The sequence below is a fragment of the Oncorhynchus tshawytscha genome, linkage group LG19, assembly GCF_018296145.1.
Source record: "Oncorhynchus tshawytscha isolate Ot180627B linkage group LG19, Otsh_v2.0, whole genome shotgun sequence".
Lineage (NCBI taxonomy): Eukaryota > Metazoa > Chordata > Actinopteri > Salmoniformes > Salmonidae > Oncorhynchus > Oncorhynchus tshawytscha.
The window spans coordinates 33,810,735-33,828,967 of NC_056447.1; the positions used below are offsets into that span (position 1 = coordinate 33,810,735).

Consider the following 18,233-nt stretch of genomic DNA (forward strand, 5'->3'; position numbering starts at 1 on the left):
GAGCATGCCGAGTCTGACAGCACAGTGGGTCTACGAGGATTTCGTACTGAGGAAAGCCGTATTGCATGCTCAAGAATGTGCTGGTTGTCATACCACTGCTGCCATTTCAATGGCATTTGAGAACATGTTTGAAACCTGTAAACATGAACACACTCCTAGCGCTATTTGAACAACTGACTCAAGAAATAAGCTACTCAACTGCGTCTGCAGCAGGCGTGATACCCTCTGTCATGGCATTGAAACATCTGCTCAACAAAGACCCAGTCTGTGTCGGCAGTTAAAACTTGCAAAAGTACTCGACTAGAGGCTGTGAACAAGCGAGTCGTTGGGTACAAGGACTGCTACTTCGATGCAGACAAGAAACGGGGATTACGTGAAATGTTAGACACAGCTGGACAAGATAGAAACGGACAGTGACAGTGCGCACCGGGGAAGCGAGACCACGGACAGACAGCTGAAACTTCACTGCTTGACATGTATGATGAAATCTTGGTTGAGAATGAAACGACTGAACAACGAAACAGCACAGCACCGGTATTGTTTTTTTTGGCAAGGAGAATATTATGTAATAAAAATGTAATGTCAGTGCATCCCTACTACAGACCCTGGTTTGATTTCAGGGTGTATCACAACAGGCCCGTGATTGGGAGTCCCATAGGGCGGCACAAAATTGGCCCAGCGTCGTCTGGGATAGGGTTTGGCCAGGTTAGGCGGTCATTGTAAATAAGAATTTGTTCTCAACTGACTTGCCGAGTTAAAATAAAAAAATTAACAGTACATACCTCTATGGTAGGGTCGTATTCATCCACAAAGTGGTTCTGGATGAGCTGGATGGTGAGTGCACTCTTCCCCACACCTCCAGCCCCCACCACCACCAACTTGTACTCAGTCATCCTCACTGCTCCCCACACACACACTGCAGAGAGAGAGAGAGAGAGAGAGAGAGGTTCATACATTTCACAATGTTTTCTGTTCTTAGATGTCTATTCATTTGCACGTGTTCTGTTTGACATTAGCTTCCCCGAACCCCTACCTCACTATTTTGTTTACCACCACCTCTGCCCAGAGGTGAGATGTGTATGTAGGGCGGCTGAGTTTGAGTTCCCATCAGAGGAATGTCAAATGTGCTGAAGGTACTCAATGTTCCAATCCACTCCCACACAACACAAGAGAGACACAGAGAGAGAGGTTTGACACCGAGTGCTCCTCATTGATGCCTACCTCACAAATCAGAAGATATCATGTTTTTTTTTATACAGCATAGAGGTGCTGTTTCTCTGAAAGCATGTGTGTAGCACGTGAGCAGAGCATTTGAATAGCCCCTTAATGACAGTTGAGTATGATGCTTCTTCTGGTTACTGATAGTTTCTTGATGGGCGCAAGCCTGACTGTTAGAACTGCCAAATTCACCCATGGATAGATGATTAGTTGAAACTGTATGGCTGAGAGGGATGATGCATAGGGAATAGCAAATAGGTCTGACAGGGGACTGGCAAACATACAGTAAATTGAGAAATCATGTAACTAAACAAAAATAAGAAGAAACTATACTATGGAACAAAGGTAAATGATATAAAAGGATTGTAAAACGCTCTGAGTACTTCACATGAAATTCCAGGCAAAAAAACCTAACTATGCTCCAACTGTCGTCATTGAGGCAGATGGCTTGTCCATAACAAAACCCTTTCATATTGCCAACCACTTTAGCAAACTTATCAACAATTTAAAAAAAATAATCTTAGGCATGACATGCAAACAACAAATACTGAGCCTTCATATTCCTGCATAACGGACCAAATAACGAAAGACGAGCACTGTAGTCGAGTTCCACAAAGTGGGTGTGGAAGAGGTGAAAACTACCTGATACCAACAACCTGGATGGTAAATTGCGGAGGTTGGTAGCAGAATACATTGTGACTCCTGTTTGCCACATATTCAATTTAAGCCTCGAAAAACAGTGTGTGCCCTCAGACATGGAGGGAGACAAAGGTCATTCCACTACCCAAGAATAGCAGAGCACCCATCAATGGTTCAAACAGCCAACCAATCAGCCTGTTGCAAGTGCATAGCAAACTTTCAGAAAAAAATTGTGTTTGATCAGTTATTTTATAGAAAACTAATTAGATTCTCAGCATTATATGGAAGGGCACTCAACATGCTCGGCACTGACACAAAGGACTGATGATTGGCTGAAATAAATTGATATTAAGATTCTGGGAGCGGCTTTGTTAGACTATAGTGTTCTCTTCCATGTGCAAACAAGTGTGTCCAAGAGAATGTTGAAGTCCTTTGGTTCCTCAGATATCCGAAAACCAATGTCGTTAAATCCAACGTGAGTGTCAATGGTGACAATATTAGAATAGTTGTCTAATACTGAGGAGGGAGTTGATGTCTTGGACATGGGCACCTGGGTGACAGTAGACCCTGGTGGGCCCACAAGCAGGCCAAAAAACAACAAATCACACCATTGAGCTGCCCACAATGATGGTGGTCTTGATTGAATCCGATGGGGAAGGAAGAAGGGGACCAGAACGGGCCTGCCCCGGGCAAGGAGGAGGAGGTGTGCTTCGACTCATGCCAGCTTGACTCACCGCACATGTACCAGCGGATGGCTTCGGAATCGTCGGGGAGATGAAGGACCTTGTTTCCTTTGGTCAGCACCCCTGGATGGCTGCTGGCTGTTGGTGTACTCCCAGGATCAGCACTGACTCCCAGAGCAGGTATGTCTGCCACCAGCAGAGCGAAGCTGTCTAATAGCGGGATCTGATCTTCTAGAATATATGGAGGCCGACCAGACTGCCTCCCACCCAACCTCCACCTTGCCAGTGTCCAGTCTCCCACTGGCCTCAGAGTTGAGCTTACCATCTGTCCAGTGGATTGGAGCAGGTCAGTATCGCCCAACTCATCGACCCCTTGGCTGATGGAGGCATTCAGAACTGAACTTGTGTGTGCCTGGTCTGCATCAAAGTACATCTTGTTTTTCCCACAGCTCAGCTAGCAGCCAGAGAATCTCTTCCCAAATCTACTTGATGATAAATTAACAAATTGTCTGTTCCAAAATATATCAGTTCCACCTTATTTTGTTTCTCTTACATAGATCTCACACCTAGCACATTTGAGCCCAGACGTAGACACATACCACTGGTGTTGACTCTAGCACTGCTAGCAGTTAGCAATTATGCTAACTATTGTGTTTTTTGCAGGAATCCAGGACACAAACATGCAGTCCAGTTGAAAAAGCTAACTGCGACACGGAATCTTTAGCTATCAGAAACTCCAATGGTTAAAGATGTTGTTGACATGAAAGAAATAAAAATAAGAATTAATAAAAACAGACCGAGTGTAGACAGTATAGTCGTGGCCAAAAGTTTTGAGAATGACACAAATATACATTTTCAAATTCTGCTGCCTCAGTTTGTATGATTACAATTTGCATATACTCCAGAATGTTATGAAGAGTGATCAGATGAAATGCAATTAATTGCAAAGTCCCTCTTAGCCATGCAAATGAACTGAATCCCAAAAAACATTTCCACTGCATTTCAGACCTGCCAGCCCTGCCACAAATGACCAGCTGACATGTCAGTGATTCTCTCGTTAAGAACACAGCCATGAATAAAGAATGGTACCAACACATCCTCTGAGAGCAACTTCTCCCAACCATCCAGGAAGAGTTTGGTGATGAACAATGCCTTTTCCAGCATGATGGAGCACCTTGCCATAAGTCAAAAGTGATAACTAAGTGTCTCGGGGAACAAAACATCGATATTTTGGGTCCATGGCCAGGAAACTCCCCAGACCTTTATCCCATGGAGAACTTGTGATCAATCCTCAAGAGGCGGGTGGACAAACAAAAACCCACAATTTCTGACAAACTCCAAGCATTGATAATGCAAGAATGGGCTGCCATCAGTCAGGATGTGGCCCAGAAGTTAATTGACAGCATGCCAGGGTGGATTGCAGAGGTCTTGAAAAATAAGGGTCAACACTGCAAATATTAACTCTTTGCATCAACTTCATGTAATTGTCAATAAAAGCCTTTGACACTTGTGAAATGCTTGTAATTATACTTCAGTATTCCATAGTAACATCTGACAAAAATATCTAAAGACACTGAAACAGCAAACTTTGTGGAAATTCATATGTGTCATTCTCAACTTTTGGCCATGACTGTACACTGATCTGTTGCGTGTGCTGATGACGTCTGTTGCATGATGTGTGAGAATGCAGTTGTTGTACAAAATGGTAATCTTGGCTAGTTTTTCTTGCAAATACTTTTGTTTTATTACGAACATTTTAATATTGTTCTAGTGTACCACTGGCTAGGGCCATTATTGTTTTCTGTTTTTACTAAAGACCTTCCACTGACCTTGAATAAAGCCTGGGTGTCTATGTGCGCTGACGACTCAACAGTATACACGTCGGCTGCAACAGTAAAATAAATAACTGAAACCCTTAACATAGAGCTCCAGTAAGTTTTAGAATGGGTAACTAGCAATAGGCTGGTGCTACATTTATTTAAAAAAAATAAAAGGCATTGATTTTTTGACAATTCACTCACTCAACCTAATTTATTCTTGAATAAATGTTGTGATTCAGCAAGTTGAAGAGACTAAACTGCTGGGTGTAACCCTAGATAGCAAGCTGTCATGGTAAAAAATGATAGACTCAGCGGTTGCTAAAATGGGAAGAGGTCTGTCCATGATAGGACATTGCCCTGCCTTCTTCACATCTCAGTCGACCAGACATGCCATACGGGACTTAGTTTTGTCGCACCTGGACTACTTCCCAGCTGTGTGGCCATGTGCGGGGGAGGGACATGGGCCAACTGCAAATGACCTGTAACAAAGCGGCACGTATTGCACTTCGACATGCATCTCAACCTCTCCTGCCTCAAAGTTGAGGAGAGAATGACTGCATCTCAACCTCTCCTGCCTCAAAGTTGAGGAGAGAATGACTGCATCTCAACCTCTCCTGCCTCAAAGTTGAGGAGAGAATGACTGCATCTCAACCTCTCCTGCCTCAAAGTTGAGGAGAGAATGACTGCATCTCAACCTCTCCTGCCTCAAAGTTGAGGAGAGAATGACTGCATCTCAAATTGGTCTTTGTGCGGGGTGTCGAAGGTACTGAACTGTCTGTTCAAAAATTTAGCACACAGTTTGGACACTCATCACATGCAACCAGAGGTCTCTTCAGGTCCAGAACAGACTGAGAAACACACAGTATTAAATAGAGCCATGACTACATGGAACTCTGCCATCCCATGTAAGACAAGATAGCAATAAAAACAGATAAAACACCTTACTACACATTAGTTAGCAGTAATGTGACTGACAATGAGGCTTGAAAATTACCATGCACTTGTATTTTGTACTTGCTAATAGAATAGATTTTTATAAATATTATTAAAATGGGTTTACTGACCACAACCCATTGAATTAATATTAAGTGTTGTTTATTTGGCATCAGGAGAGCACAGCGCATGGAAGAAAGCAGTGAGATATGCAATATTGTTCTGTTTCTGGAAATGGCAAGCCTAGTTCATGGCTAGCCAGCGATGCGGGGCGCTTCATTTCGGTCGCGCGGGGATCAAACTCCCCCCCTTCCCCAGAGTCAGCCCCGGGTCTTCAGGGCTGAGCCCCGGAGGTTCTGTGACGTCCCTGCTGGGATCCACACAAAATATGAAACATCATATAATACAGAACATTAATAGACAAGAACAGCTCAAGGACAGAACTACATACATTTACATAAATGTCACACAGCCTACATATTCGTACATACAGACAATATCTAGGTCAAATACAATCAGTGCAAATTACAATACAAAATATATAAAATGTCTCCTTAAGAGTGCCCGTTTGTGTAGCTAGTCATGCTGCGCGCGCTGTGCGGTTCCAAAACAATCCAAAGGGTGTCAGCCTAGACCACAAATTTATGTTTTGCATATGTACAAATACAGGCACCTAACATGATTGAAAATCATGAAACATCCACACGAGCTCAGCCATCCACATAGAGACGCACGTGCAATTATTGAACTGGGAACATTTTCACACAGAAATTTTACAACATGTCGTCACAATCAGAACAATTGGGTTAAAGCCCCAAAAGCCTGCACCTGGTGACGTCAATGAACCCCAGTAAGAGTTGCTGGTTCTTTTGCAGCGGCCAATAGGGATCCTAATAAAATACCAATTCTAGACGCATTAATGGCAAACGAATGCAAAAAAATCTAACATTCATAATTTCTCTGATATGTCCCATAGAAAATAGATATCTGCACACCGTGTTGAGTGTACTTTGTGGCACTGCAGCAGTGATAGCCACTGGGGTCAGTGAGTTCAGAGGAGAGGACAGAGAAGGGGAAGAAGTGCAGTCAGAGGGTTTTTGGACTCCCAGGTGTACCTCGTCACCCCCCTCAGTGGTTGGGTCCGGCGCAGAAATTACACAGGGCTACTCTGTCATAAATCAGGGGCTCTCATTAAACAACTCGGGCCGCATTTATTAGTTTTGCAACGGAAAATGTTTTCAACAAAAACCGAGCACTTGTTATTGGACAAGGTAGGTCCCTCCCTGTTTTTCCTGCCTGCTTATACATGTCTCCTAGTGAATATGATCCAGTTGGACCAGGCCCTGTTCTCTTCCAGAACACATCCTTTCCTCATCCCATCCCGGCAGTATCACACCTGGGTGGCACACAATCGGCCCAGCATCATCCTGGTTTGGTCGGGGAAGGCCGTCATTGCAAATAAGAATTGGTTCTTAACGGACTTGCCTAGCTAAATAAAGGTTACATGTAAATAAAATAAAAATCACGTATCTGACATGACTGGAGAGAGAGGGACTCAAAACACACAGGCGGTGTGTGTGAATCCTTTAGAATGCATCCTTGAGCCTGTTTTGACCACTGTTCTGAGAGGCCAGAACATGACAGGTGAGAGCTATATGGTGGAAATCTACTGTATCCAATCCATTCACCGATCAGTGATGAAGGAGAGGGAGGGAGCAATGTAAGAGTATTGAGACCCTGACACAGTAAGGTGTCGAGTTGAACGGAATGTACACGTCCAGTCTCTCACTGCAACAGATTGCAGAATGGAGCGTGTCTGACAGAGATTCAGAGATAACCATGGACACTAAGTTATTCCAACAGATCATCAGATTTGAATGTAGCCTAGATGACACAGAGGACATACTGGTGATGGTATTGCTCCATGTGTCACAACACACAGTTAGTGTGTCACCAAAAACCTACAGAACAGTGTCAGACTACAGTGGTTCACTCATAGGACATCAGTGCCCTAAAACAAAAACAGCTAACAGAAAGCTATCAACTTGTAATTTTCCCATACGATCTCAGCACAGGTACAGCCTCAGTAAACTAAGCCAACCAGTAGGCTTCTGATTTGACAAGCTAAAACCCCCTACCCCAGTGAACTGGGTAGTGTTGTGTGGCTAAAAGAGACACTCAGCTGAAGTCCAGCCACTGTACTCTCGCTCTCGTGGCTGACAGGCTGGGTCAGGGTGTCAACTGCCAGGTAAGCTGCACGAACCATACATACTCACGCACACACAATGGCCAGTGAAGGACATGAGCCAAACAGCAGCAGTGGGGAGTCATAAGGGCAATGTTGTTGGTATACACGCCGCAGCTTACCATCAGTCAGTTAGCCTACATATCCTTCCCATGACCACTTCTCCACGGCAGGACACCGTGATGAAGAGTCAGTGAAGGGGTAAACTGACCGCAATAAGGACTATTCTTTGCCCCTGTGATTTATCATGACAGGTTTATAGAGGAGCCTCCCTTGTCCAATAGCTCGACAGATTTTTTTTTTTTTAAAGATACGGGACAGCCAACCAACTCACACCTCCTCCCACTGCAACCCAGTGTATGGATCTGCCCTACCCTTTATCTTCTACTGTACCCACACACACATTCCTCTAAGCTATGCGCATGCACAGCTCCCCTCAGACTGCTGTGCAGAAGAAATATCAGACAATGCAGAAAAGCACGAGAATGAACTTCACTCAACTTTCTAGAATATTCCACTTTAGTTAAGACGATCAACATTTCACTCTACTGTGGGAATTGTGCTCGTATCAACACAATATTAGCCACTTTCAATGTAACATACCAAAAGAAAACAAACTATACAAGGTTTAGTATGCAAAACTATCTGTGCAAGAGAGCACATTGGAGGAGGAGTGTATTGCATTGCCGTACTCTATACAGACCGGTGCGCCATAACCAATCAGAGCTGTAGTAGGCCTATTTGTAAATAGCCATGGCCATATATGGATCTGTGCCATTCACTTTGAACTGGACTGTATTTAAAGCATTAGCGGTCACGAGTAGATGACCTTTATTGATATCAAAGTGAGAGCTGAATGTAGCCACCTGTGCACATTTGTTCAAATTGTTTGCTAATTAGTGAGTTATTAGTCCAGTTAGCCATTTTCTTGTCAACAATTGGTTGCTTCCAACTGGAGCACAAAATGTGTGCATTTCTAACTATCTTTGAAAAGCGAGTCAGGTAAAGAGCTTTTTTTGTCTTAGAGGGGCAGTGTTGCATTGAGACAGTCTCAAATAAGCTAAGTAGCCAATAGACAGAGGGTAGCATAACTTGTCTGTTTCTCTCTAATAATGGTATGCAAATAATAACGACTTTATTTTGTAAAGTGATTTCTTGCATCAACCACCACAACATTTTCAGTCGTCTCCTTGTCTGAAGGACAAGTGAATAAACCAGTTAATATCAATCCCTGCATGTTTTTTTCCAAATGTCTCATGGAATAAAGGTTTACATTTTACACCACACATTTGCTGCTACTGACAGAACAGCTATTTCCATGTTAAAATGTTATGGGATGCATTCGTCTCCATTGTTTGTGGTAGGCAACTCTGGTAGGCCTACATCATGATCAAATAGCCACAGCAACCTACTTGGCGACTGTCACAATGTTCAAGTTTGCGCTTAGCGGACCTGAAATTTGCTCAGTGCCGGAAAAAATGAGAGGGAACATTGCCCACACAGATGACTTGCTAACAAACAGACCCTGGATCTTCTACCGGATATAAGCATCCTACTCCTTTAATACACTACACCACAACCTTCTTGACCAAACTACCACTGGACTGACCCACCCTACCTCTTCACTGCTCTCAGAAATATCCCTTACAGGTCAGGTGCTTTTTGTATTCCCTGACACAGTCAAACACAGCATCCCCTAGCCTACACTAACCTCCTGTCCCCCTTTACCGTTTTAGCTCCATGAAGCCCTGTTACTCCTTAATGTGCTAAAAAAAAAAACTGTACACACACGCCCTGTGTGTACAGTCCACACACACACTAATATGCCTGCACAGGTGCTGCAGTGTTCCGAGAGGAGTAACTAGTGACACCAAACTGGACTCTGGACAGTTTGATGACAGCAGGATACACACCATCAAAAAACCACCCCATTTACAAGGCTAATGCAGTGGCAGGGAGTCAAAGGCAACAGAAACACTCCAAGTAAACTCCTATATTTGTCTCTCGGTGTGGTGGTGTATTAATTGAACGTCATGCACCTCTGCTAATCTAGAGCCCCTGTGTGTGTGTGTGTGTGTGTGTGTGTGTGTGTGTCTCTGTGTGTGTGTGTGAGAGAGAGACCAGAGTGCCTTGTTGATGAGTGGACTGTTGGGTCACTGATGTTAATGATTGAAGGAAGGCTTCTTGCTTGCTGACAGAGCAACTGCCCTCTGGTCTGTTCTCCACCGCTCCAAACCCCTCGATGCTTCTCCTGCACAGCTGTTCCAACAGGCTCTATACCAGACTGCCAAGGGGTTTCATGGAAACAGGTAGCTCTCTAGATCGGCTAGACCATCGCCAATGTCAACACACAGGCTTGCAAAAAACAACCCGATGGCTATAATTCTAACACTACAGGAGGGGATTACCACAACCTCTCAATCATGTGGGCAAACATTTAGCTTCCTTCTTCCAAGTAAATGAATTCAGTAAAAAAAAAACACACTTCTCATTTATGCATACACTGTGCTCTAACATAGCCAGACACTGGGCACTGGGCACTGAGCTAATAGAGCAGCTGAGGTGGAGGTCATGTTTTGAGGTGTCTCTTGGCTGAGCCTGGACATACCCTGGGCTACTGTAGTGTTATCTCCTGCAGCAGAAGGCTGTAACAGAATAAAAAGCAGTGATACATTCTACAGTGATGGAGGTCTGGCCCAGAGAGAAAAGATGCAGCTTTGCCCTATCCCTCTGTGTAAACAGGAGAGATGACTTTTTGCACACAGGTTGTTGTTGCCTTTTCAACATGGAGATTTAGTGGGAGGCAGATCATTTTTACTGGGCTTTGTGTCCTGGAAGAAAGGTGGACAACATCAAAAGGAAATGAGAGGCACAACCAAATCAACAGAATGGACAGGGTGGGCCGAAGCGATATCACAATATTTCTCAAACGTTTTGACAGTATGGCGGTATTTTCTGCTACTGAATAATTCAAGTTCTAAATATATAGAGCATGACCCTTGAATGGCAACAAATTAGTTCTAAGTGGTTTCAAAGGGCTTTATACTCAACCAAACTAGAACAAATCAGACAGTGAAGTAGTACAATTTGTAGAACTTATAATTTAGCACTGTATCAAAATATAAATTAAAGGCGGGATTTGGATCCATACCTGCAAACGATATATCGCCCAGCTCAAGGTGAGCCAATCCGGGAGACAGTGACGATTACTCCTCCCCTGTCCAAACCATCCCATCCCCTTGGTGCGCCTCCTCTCCTGTTTCACCTCCCCATCTATTGAATTAGAGGTCGACCGATGAATCGGAATGGCTGATTAATTAGGGCCGATATCAAGTTTTCATAACAATCGGAAATCGTTATTTAAGGACACCGATTTGGCCATTTTTTTACACCTTTATTTAACGAGGCAAGTCAGTTAAGAACACATTCTTATTTTCAATGACGGCCTAAGAACGGGGGGTTAGATTTTCACATTGTCGGCTCGGGGGATCCAATCTTGCAACCTGACAGTTAACTAGTCCAATGCTATAACCACCTGCCTCTCATTGCACTCCACAAGGAGATACACGAATGCAGTAAGCCAAGGTAAGTTGCTAGCTAGCATTAAATTTATCTTATAAAAACAATCAATCATAATCACTAGTTAACTACACACGGTTGATGATATTACTAGTTTATCTAGCGTGTCCTGCGTTGCATATAATCTGACTGAGCATACAAGTATCTGACTAGGCAGCAGCAGGCTCGTAAGCATTTATTCAAACAGCACTTTTGTGCATTTTGCCAGCAGCTCTTCGTTGTGAGTCAAGCATTGCGCTGTTTATGACTTCAAGCCTATCAACTCCCGAGATGAGGCTGGTGTAACCGATGTGAAATGGCTAGCTAGTTAGCGGGGTGAGCGCTAATAGTGTTTCAAACGTCACTCGCTCTGAGACTTGGAGTGGTTGTTTCCCTTGCTCTGCATGGGTAACGCTGCTTCGAGGATGGCTGTTGTCGTTGTGTTCCTGGTTTGAGCCCAGGGAGGAGAGAGGAGAGGGACGGAAGCTATACTGTTACACTGGCAATACTAAAGTGCCTATAAGAACTAGAGGTAGACCGATTAATCGGAATGGCCGATTAATTGGGGCCGATTTCAAGTTTTCATAATTGGAAATCGGTATTTTTGGGCGCGATTTGACGATTATTATTATTATTTTTACACCTTTATTTAATCTTTATTTAACTAGTCAAGTCAGTTAAGAACACATTCTTATTTTCAATGATGGCTTAGAAACAGTGGGTTAACTACCTCGTTCAGGAGCAGAATGACAGATTTTCACCTTATCAGCTCGTGGATCTAATCTTGCAACCTTACAGTTAACTAGTCCAACGCAATAACGACCTGCCTCTCTCTCGTTGCACTCCACAAGGAGACTGCCTGTTACGCAAATGCAGTAAGCCAAGGTAAGTTGCTAGCTAGCATTAAACTTATCTTATAAAAAAACAATCAATCATAATCTCTAGTTAACTAAACATGGTTGATGATATTACTAGATATTATCTAGCGTGTCCTGTGTTGCATATAATCTGACTGAGCATACAAGTATACAAGTATCTGACTGAGCGGTGGTAGGCAGAAGCAGGCGCGTAAACATTCATTCAAACAGCACTTTCGTGCATTTTGCCATCAGCTCTTCGTTGTGCATCAAGCATTGCACTGTTTATGACTTCAAGCCTATCAACTCCCGAGATGAGGCAGGTGTGACCGAAGTGAAATGGCTGGCTAGTTAGCGCGCGCTAATAGCATTTCAAACTTCACTCGCTCTGAGCCTTGGGGTGGTTGTTTCCCTTGCTCTGCATGGGTAACGCTGCTTCGATGTGGTGGCTGTTGTCCTTGTGTTGCTGGTTCGAGCCCAGCGAGGAGCGAGGAGAGGGACGGAGGCTATACTGTTACACTGGCAATACTAAAGTGCCTATAAGTACATCCAATAGTCAAAGATTAATGAAATACAAATGATATAGAGGGAAATAGTCCTATAATAACTACAACCTAAAACTTCTTACCTGGGATTATTGAAGACTCATGTTAAAAGGAACCACCAGCTTTCATATGTTCTCATGTTCTGAGCAAGCAACTTAAACGATAGCGTTCTTACATGGCACATATTGCACTTTTACTTTCTTCTCCAACACTTTGTTTTTGCATTATTTAAACCAAATTGAACATGTTTCATTATCAAATCAAATTTTATTTGTCACATACACATGGTTAGCAGATGTTAATGCGAGTGTAGCGAAATGCTTGTGCTTCTAGTTCCGACAATGCAGTAATAACCAGCAAGTAATCTAGTTAACAATTCCAAAACTACTACCATATAGATAAAAGTGTAAGGGGATAAAGAATATGTACATAAAGATATATGAGTGAGTGATGGTACAGAGCGGCATAGGCAAGATACAGTAGATAGTATTGAGTGCAGTATATACATATGAGATGAGTATGTAAACAAAGTGGCATAGTTAGTGGCTAGTGATACATGTATTACATAAAGATGCAGTAGAGAACCACTGCTTTTAATCAGGGCAAGGTGTCAAGCCTATCACTGTTGTGTTGTCCGCAAACTTGATGATTGAGTTGGAGGCGTCCGTGGCCACGCAGTCGTGGGTGAACAGGGAGTACAGGAGAGGGCTCAGAACGCACCCTTGTGGGGCCCCAGTGTTGAGGATCAGTGGAGTGGAAATGTTGTTGCCTACCCTCACCACCTGGGGGCGGCCCGTCAGGAAGTCCAGTACCCAGTTGCACAGGGCGGGGTCGAGACCCAGGGTCTCGAGCTTGATGACGAGCTTGGAGGGCACTATGGTGTTAAATGCCGAGCTGTAGTCGATGAACAGCATTCTCACATAGGTATTCCTCTTGTCCAGATGGGTTAGGGCAGTGTGGTTGAGATTGCATCGTCTGTGGACCTATTTGGGCGGTAAGCAAATTGGAGTGGGTCTAGGGTGTCAGGTAGGGTGGAGGTGATATGGTCCTTGACTAGTCTTTCAAAGCACTTCATGATGACGGAAGTGAGTGCTACGGGGCGGTAGTCATTTAGCTCAGTTACCTTAGCTTTCTTGGGAACAGGAACAATGGTGGCCCTCTTGAAGCATGTGGGAACAACAGACTGGGATAGGGATTGATTGAATATGTCCGTAAACACACCAGCCAGCTGGTCTGCGCATGCTCTGAGGGCGCAGCTGGGGATGTCGTCTGGGCCTGCAGCCTTGCGAGGGTTGACACGTTTAAATGTCTTACTCACGTCGGCTGCAGTGAAGGAGAGTCCGCATATTTTAGTTGCGGGCCGTGTCAGTGGCACTGTATTGTCCTCAAAGCGGGCAAAAAAGTTATTTAGTCTGCCTGGGAGCAAGACATCCTGGTCCGTGACTGGGCTGGTTTTCTTTTTGTAATCCGTGATTGACTGTAGACCCTGCCACATACCTCTTATGTCTGAGCCGTTGAATTGAGATTCTACTTTGTCTCTATACTGACGCTTAGCTTGTTTGATTGCCTTGCGGAGAGAATAGTTACACTGTTTGTATTCGGTCATGTTTCCGGTCACCTTGCCCTGATTAAAAGCAGTGGTTCGGGCTTTCAGTTTCACACGAATGCTGCCATCAATCCACAGTTTCTGGTTAGGGAATGGTTTAATCGTTGCTATGGGAACGACACCTTCAACGCACGTTCTAATGAACTCGCTCACCGAATCAGCGTATTCGTCAATGTTGTTGTCTGACGCAATACGAAACATATCCCAGTCCACGTGATGGAAGCAGTCTTGGAGTGTGGAATCAGATTGGTCGGACCAGCGTTGAACAGACCTCAGCGCGGGAGCTTCTTGTTTTAGTTTCTGTCTGTAGGCAGGGATCAACAAAATGGAGTCGTGGTCAGCTTTTCCGAAAGGAGGGCGGGGCAGGGCCTTATATGCGTCGCGGAAGTTAGAATAGCAGTGATCCAAGGTTTTTCCAGCCCTGGTTGCGCAATCGATATGCTGATAAAATTTAGGGAGTCTTGTTTTCAGATTAGCCTTGTTAAAATCCCCAGCCACAATGAATGCAGCCTCCGGATAAATGGATTCCAGTTTGCAAAGAGTCAAATAAAGTTCGTTCAGAGCCATTGATGTGTCTGCTTGGGGGGGAATATATACGGCTGTGATTATAATCGAAGAGAATTCCCTTTATTTGTGGCTAAAATGATTTTATTTATGTATTATATGAAGTTAAAATAATTGTTCATTCAGTATTGGTTTAACTGGCATTATTTAAAAAAATTAAAAATGTAAAAGTATTATTATTTATTTAAAAAAAATATATATATAATTATTTATTTTTTAATTATTATTATTTATTTTTTTAACATCGCCCGATTAATTGGTATGTGCTTTTTTTGGTCCTCCAATAAATCGGTATCGGCGTTGAAAAATAATATTTGGTCGACCTCTAATCTGAATGACCCTGTAGCCAGACTCTCCAGTCTCCCCACCAGCTGCCCATCAATCAATATCTTACAGTTAAAATTGGCACATTCTAGGACATCTTTTTACTTATGCTGTGCATCTCAGAAGATAGATATACATCACACCAATGTGGTTCCTGAGATTTTTTCCTCTGACAAAGCCAAGGGCAGAAGAGAGTAGGAGCAGTTTGAAAGAAAACCCCTGGGATTCCAGGGAGGGAAACTAGTTTCTGTGGTGAAGAAGTGAAAGTGAAAGGTGTCAGGGTTCAACAGAAAGGAATGCTTTGAGACAATAGCTTCAAACAGCACCACCAAGTACAGTACATAGTTTCCACGTTTTATCATGGATGGTTGAATTATCATGAGAATAACAGTTCAACTCTAATGTGCCATTACATGTAAGTCACATCATCTGACATCTCCTTGAGACGTGCCCACATTGGAAAGAGCCAATAGCGGCAGTCTAGGCAGATTTGAATTGTTATTGGTAAGAGGAGCTTTTTACACACTCCTCTATGGGTGAGGGGAGACATAGCTGTGCCATTCACTGACAATCTAGACTGTCAGAGGCTGATTAATAATCCAGACATACATAGGGAGATGAATATTTGATGCAGCCCTGCCTGCTGACTCCAGGACCACTTGTTGTCTGTAGGGATCAGTCCTGTGGTGTTTGTCTAGCTACTACTGAAGGAGGACACAATCACATGGGATGCACACAAACGGCAGAGTTCTCCCTGTGGCAGTGCCCGGTGCCAGCCATACCCTCTCCTCTCTTTCTGACTCTGTTTGTTAATTAGGGCACAGAGCACTGGTAGAGTCTCTCTACCAGTCTTAATTAGCCCCTTAAGTGTACACACACACACACACACACTGTTACAGTGCACACATACGGTGAAAGCGCACACCACACAGCAGTCATAAACAGTTTCCAAAACCCCACCACTACAGTAAACACATAATCTGGATTTTTTTTAAATTAATGAATTGATCCAGAATTCTAACATAAGAGGTCAAGAATGAAGGAGTCAACCCCTTGTGTAAGCACTTTTGAAATGGTGACACATATTAAAAAAAGTCTTAAACACTCTCAGTCTTCAGCCACAGCCCTGTCTGATGACCTACTCCACTAAATCTCTGTGTGGTTGTGCCCTTTTGCTCAAGGGGTGGTACATGAACATGTGTAGGGTTATATATAGCTCACGGCCACCTCGAGCTGGGGAATTAACAGTTCCTTTTGAAACTCTAGAGCTCTGCCTGGACCATGAGGATAATCTGACATGACATCTTACTGAGGGCGCAGGCTGGAAAACCCAGCAGCGTTGTAGTTCTTTGCACACTCAAACCGGTGCACCTACTACCATACCCTGTTCAAAGGCACTTAAATCTTTTGTCTTGCCCATTCACCCACTGAACGGCACACATACACAATCCATGTCTCAATTGCTTCAAGGATTAAAAATCATTCTTTAACATGTCTCCCCCCCCTTCATCTACACTGATTTAAGGGGATTTAACAAGTGACATCAATATGGGATCATAGCTTTCGCTTGGTCAGTCATGGAAAGAGCAGGTGTTCCTAATTTTTTTGTACACTCAGTGTATACTGTACCTTGGGGCAGAACACAACTCATTGTATTCAGCATTGACTTGCTAGTAGTATGCTACTCTTGCCACTCTTTTGAGGAAAGGTAGACCACCTTTCCACCTGAATACACAAATAACTGTCCCGCTCTCGGCGCCACACATCCTCTATCGAGGATAAAGAACTTAAGAGTGGACCTCATGCGTCGCCACTCTCTCAACTAAAACACTTAATAGGTTAAAGGATCCATATTGGCAGAGCCACAAGCCCATAGCAGGGATAGATTTTTAATGGAGCGATGATGGTAAGAGAAACCTCTCTAGGGAAAGATCACAATCGAACACTGAGAAACCATCATGGAGCCTAGACCAAGCCCCCCCAGTGCACCATCACTACATGAGGCTCAGCTGCAATGCTACAACACAATGTAGCCCAGCCTTGACACAATTCAGCATCAGAAAATCCATCCATTTACAAGATAAGGTAAATACCGAGGCCTTCAGGACTAACCCCATTACATCCATGGCTCATCCATCAGAACACAATGTGAAGATCGAAGCCCGCACATCATATGAATAGGAACAAAGACAGAACAAAACAGTTTGTAATTAAGAGACTTGGAATCGAGATGTAGCATCTTATCAGAAAGCAGGAAGGGTGGAAGTGCAGTGCTCCCTCTGCTCTCGCCAATAGTGACACTGTGTGCAGAGGGAGAGAAGAGGTGAGGGCCCTAGCTTCAAAACAGCCTCTTAGCAAAATGTGACATTTTTCCATTGGGTCGTCCTTTCAGGTTGTTAACCAGGGATCAGGTGATGGAGCCAGGTGGTGAGATGAAAAGGACAGATGTCCACACTAAACACTGCCAACCTGATAGCCTCTGACACCTGTGGGCCACTGGCATGTAGGCTGTGCAGCGGGAAGGGCCCACTTAAGTGTCAATGCAACATAAAATGAGAACCAAAAAAAATAACTGATCAAGAAATATGATACATATATTGTTAACAGTCAGGTTTGTAACATTGACTAAGCATTTCATGGTAAGTAAATAAGTGTGTTTTTGTGTTTGTGTGTGAGAGAGATCAGGTGAGATGATTCATCAGACAACCCCCACCAACAATCAGAGCCATCCCTGAGAGCTGCGTAAACAAAGGCCTTCCTGGACAAGGAAGAAGCCACCCAGAATCCTCTGCTCTATAGTCCTCCCCAAGAACACAGGCTGAGAAGAGACCTGCAGACAAAACAGCACACACACAATACAGCCAGGACCATCAGTGGACAAAGACTATTTCTATTCAGCTCCATGACAATAGAAAGCAACTGGAAGACCATCCATTGAATCTATTAGTAAACAATCCCCAACGCAAAGCCACTCTTCCCAAGAATTAGAGAAGTGCTGTGTCCCTCATGTAGCTTCAGCTAACCATTATCAAGTGTTATATACCACCACCGTACCCTTTACACGAATAGAACCCTTTCTAAATCTAAGAGTGTCCAAATAAATGGTATATCTAGCTTGAGTGTAAATCTGTAGAGACCTTGATCAGCATGATCACTTTTTGTATAAAACAGTATTGCTCTCATGGGCTATTGTTGACATGAATCATGCTTCACTTAGGTTGTTCCATTTGGCATACACTCA

General features: G+C 43.7%; 1 protein-coding gene across 1 annotated transcript in view; it reads right to left on the reverse strand.

Moving 5' to 3' along the window:
- Positions 1-18,233, reverse strand: part of LOC112218668 (GTPase HRas) — a 29,514-nt gene that overhangs the window by 9,787 nt on the left and 1,494 nt on the right. The window contains exon 2 of the mRNA XM_024379668.2: positions 783-916. Coding sequence (XP_024235436.1) covers positions 783-893 — 111 coding nt within the window. The 5' untranslated portion in view covers positions 894-916. The remainder of the gene's footprint in view (positions 1-782; positions 917-18,233) is intronic.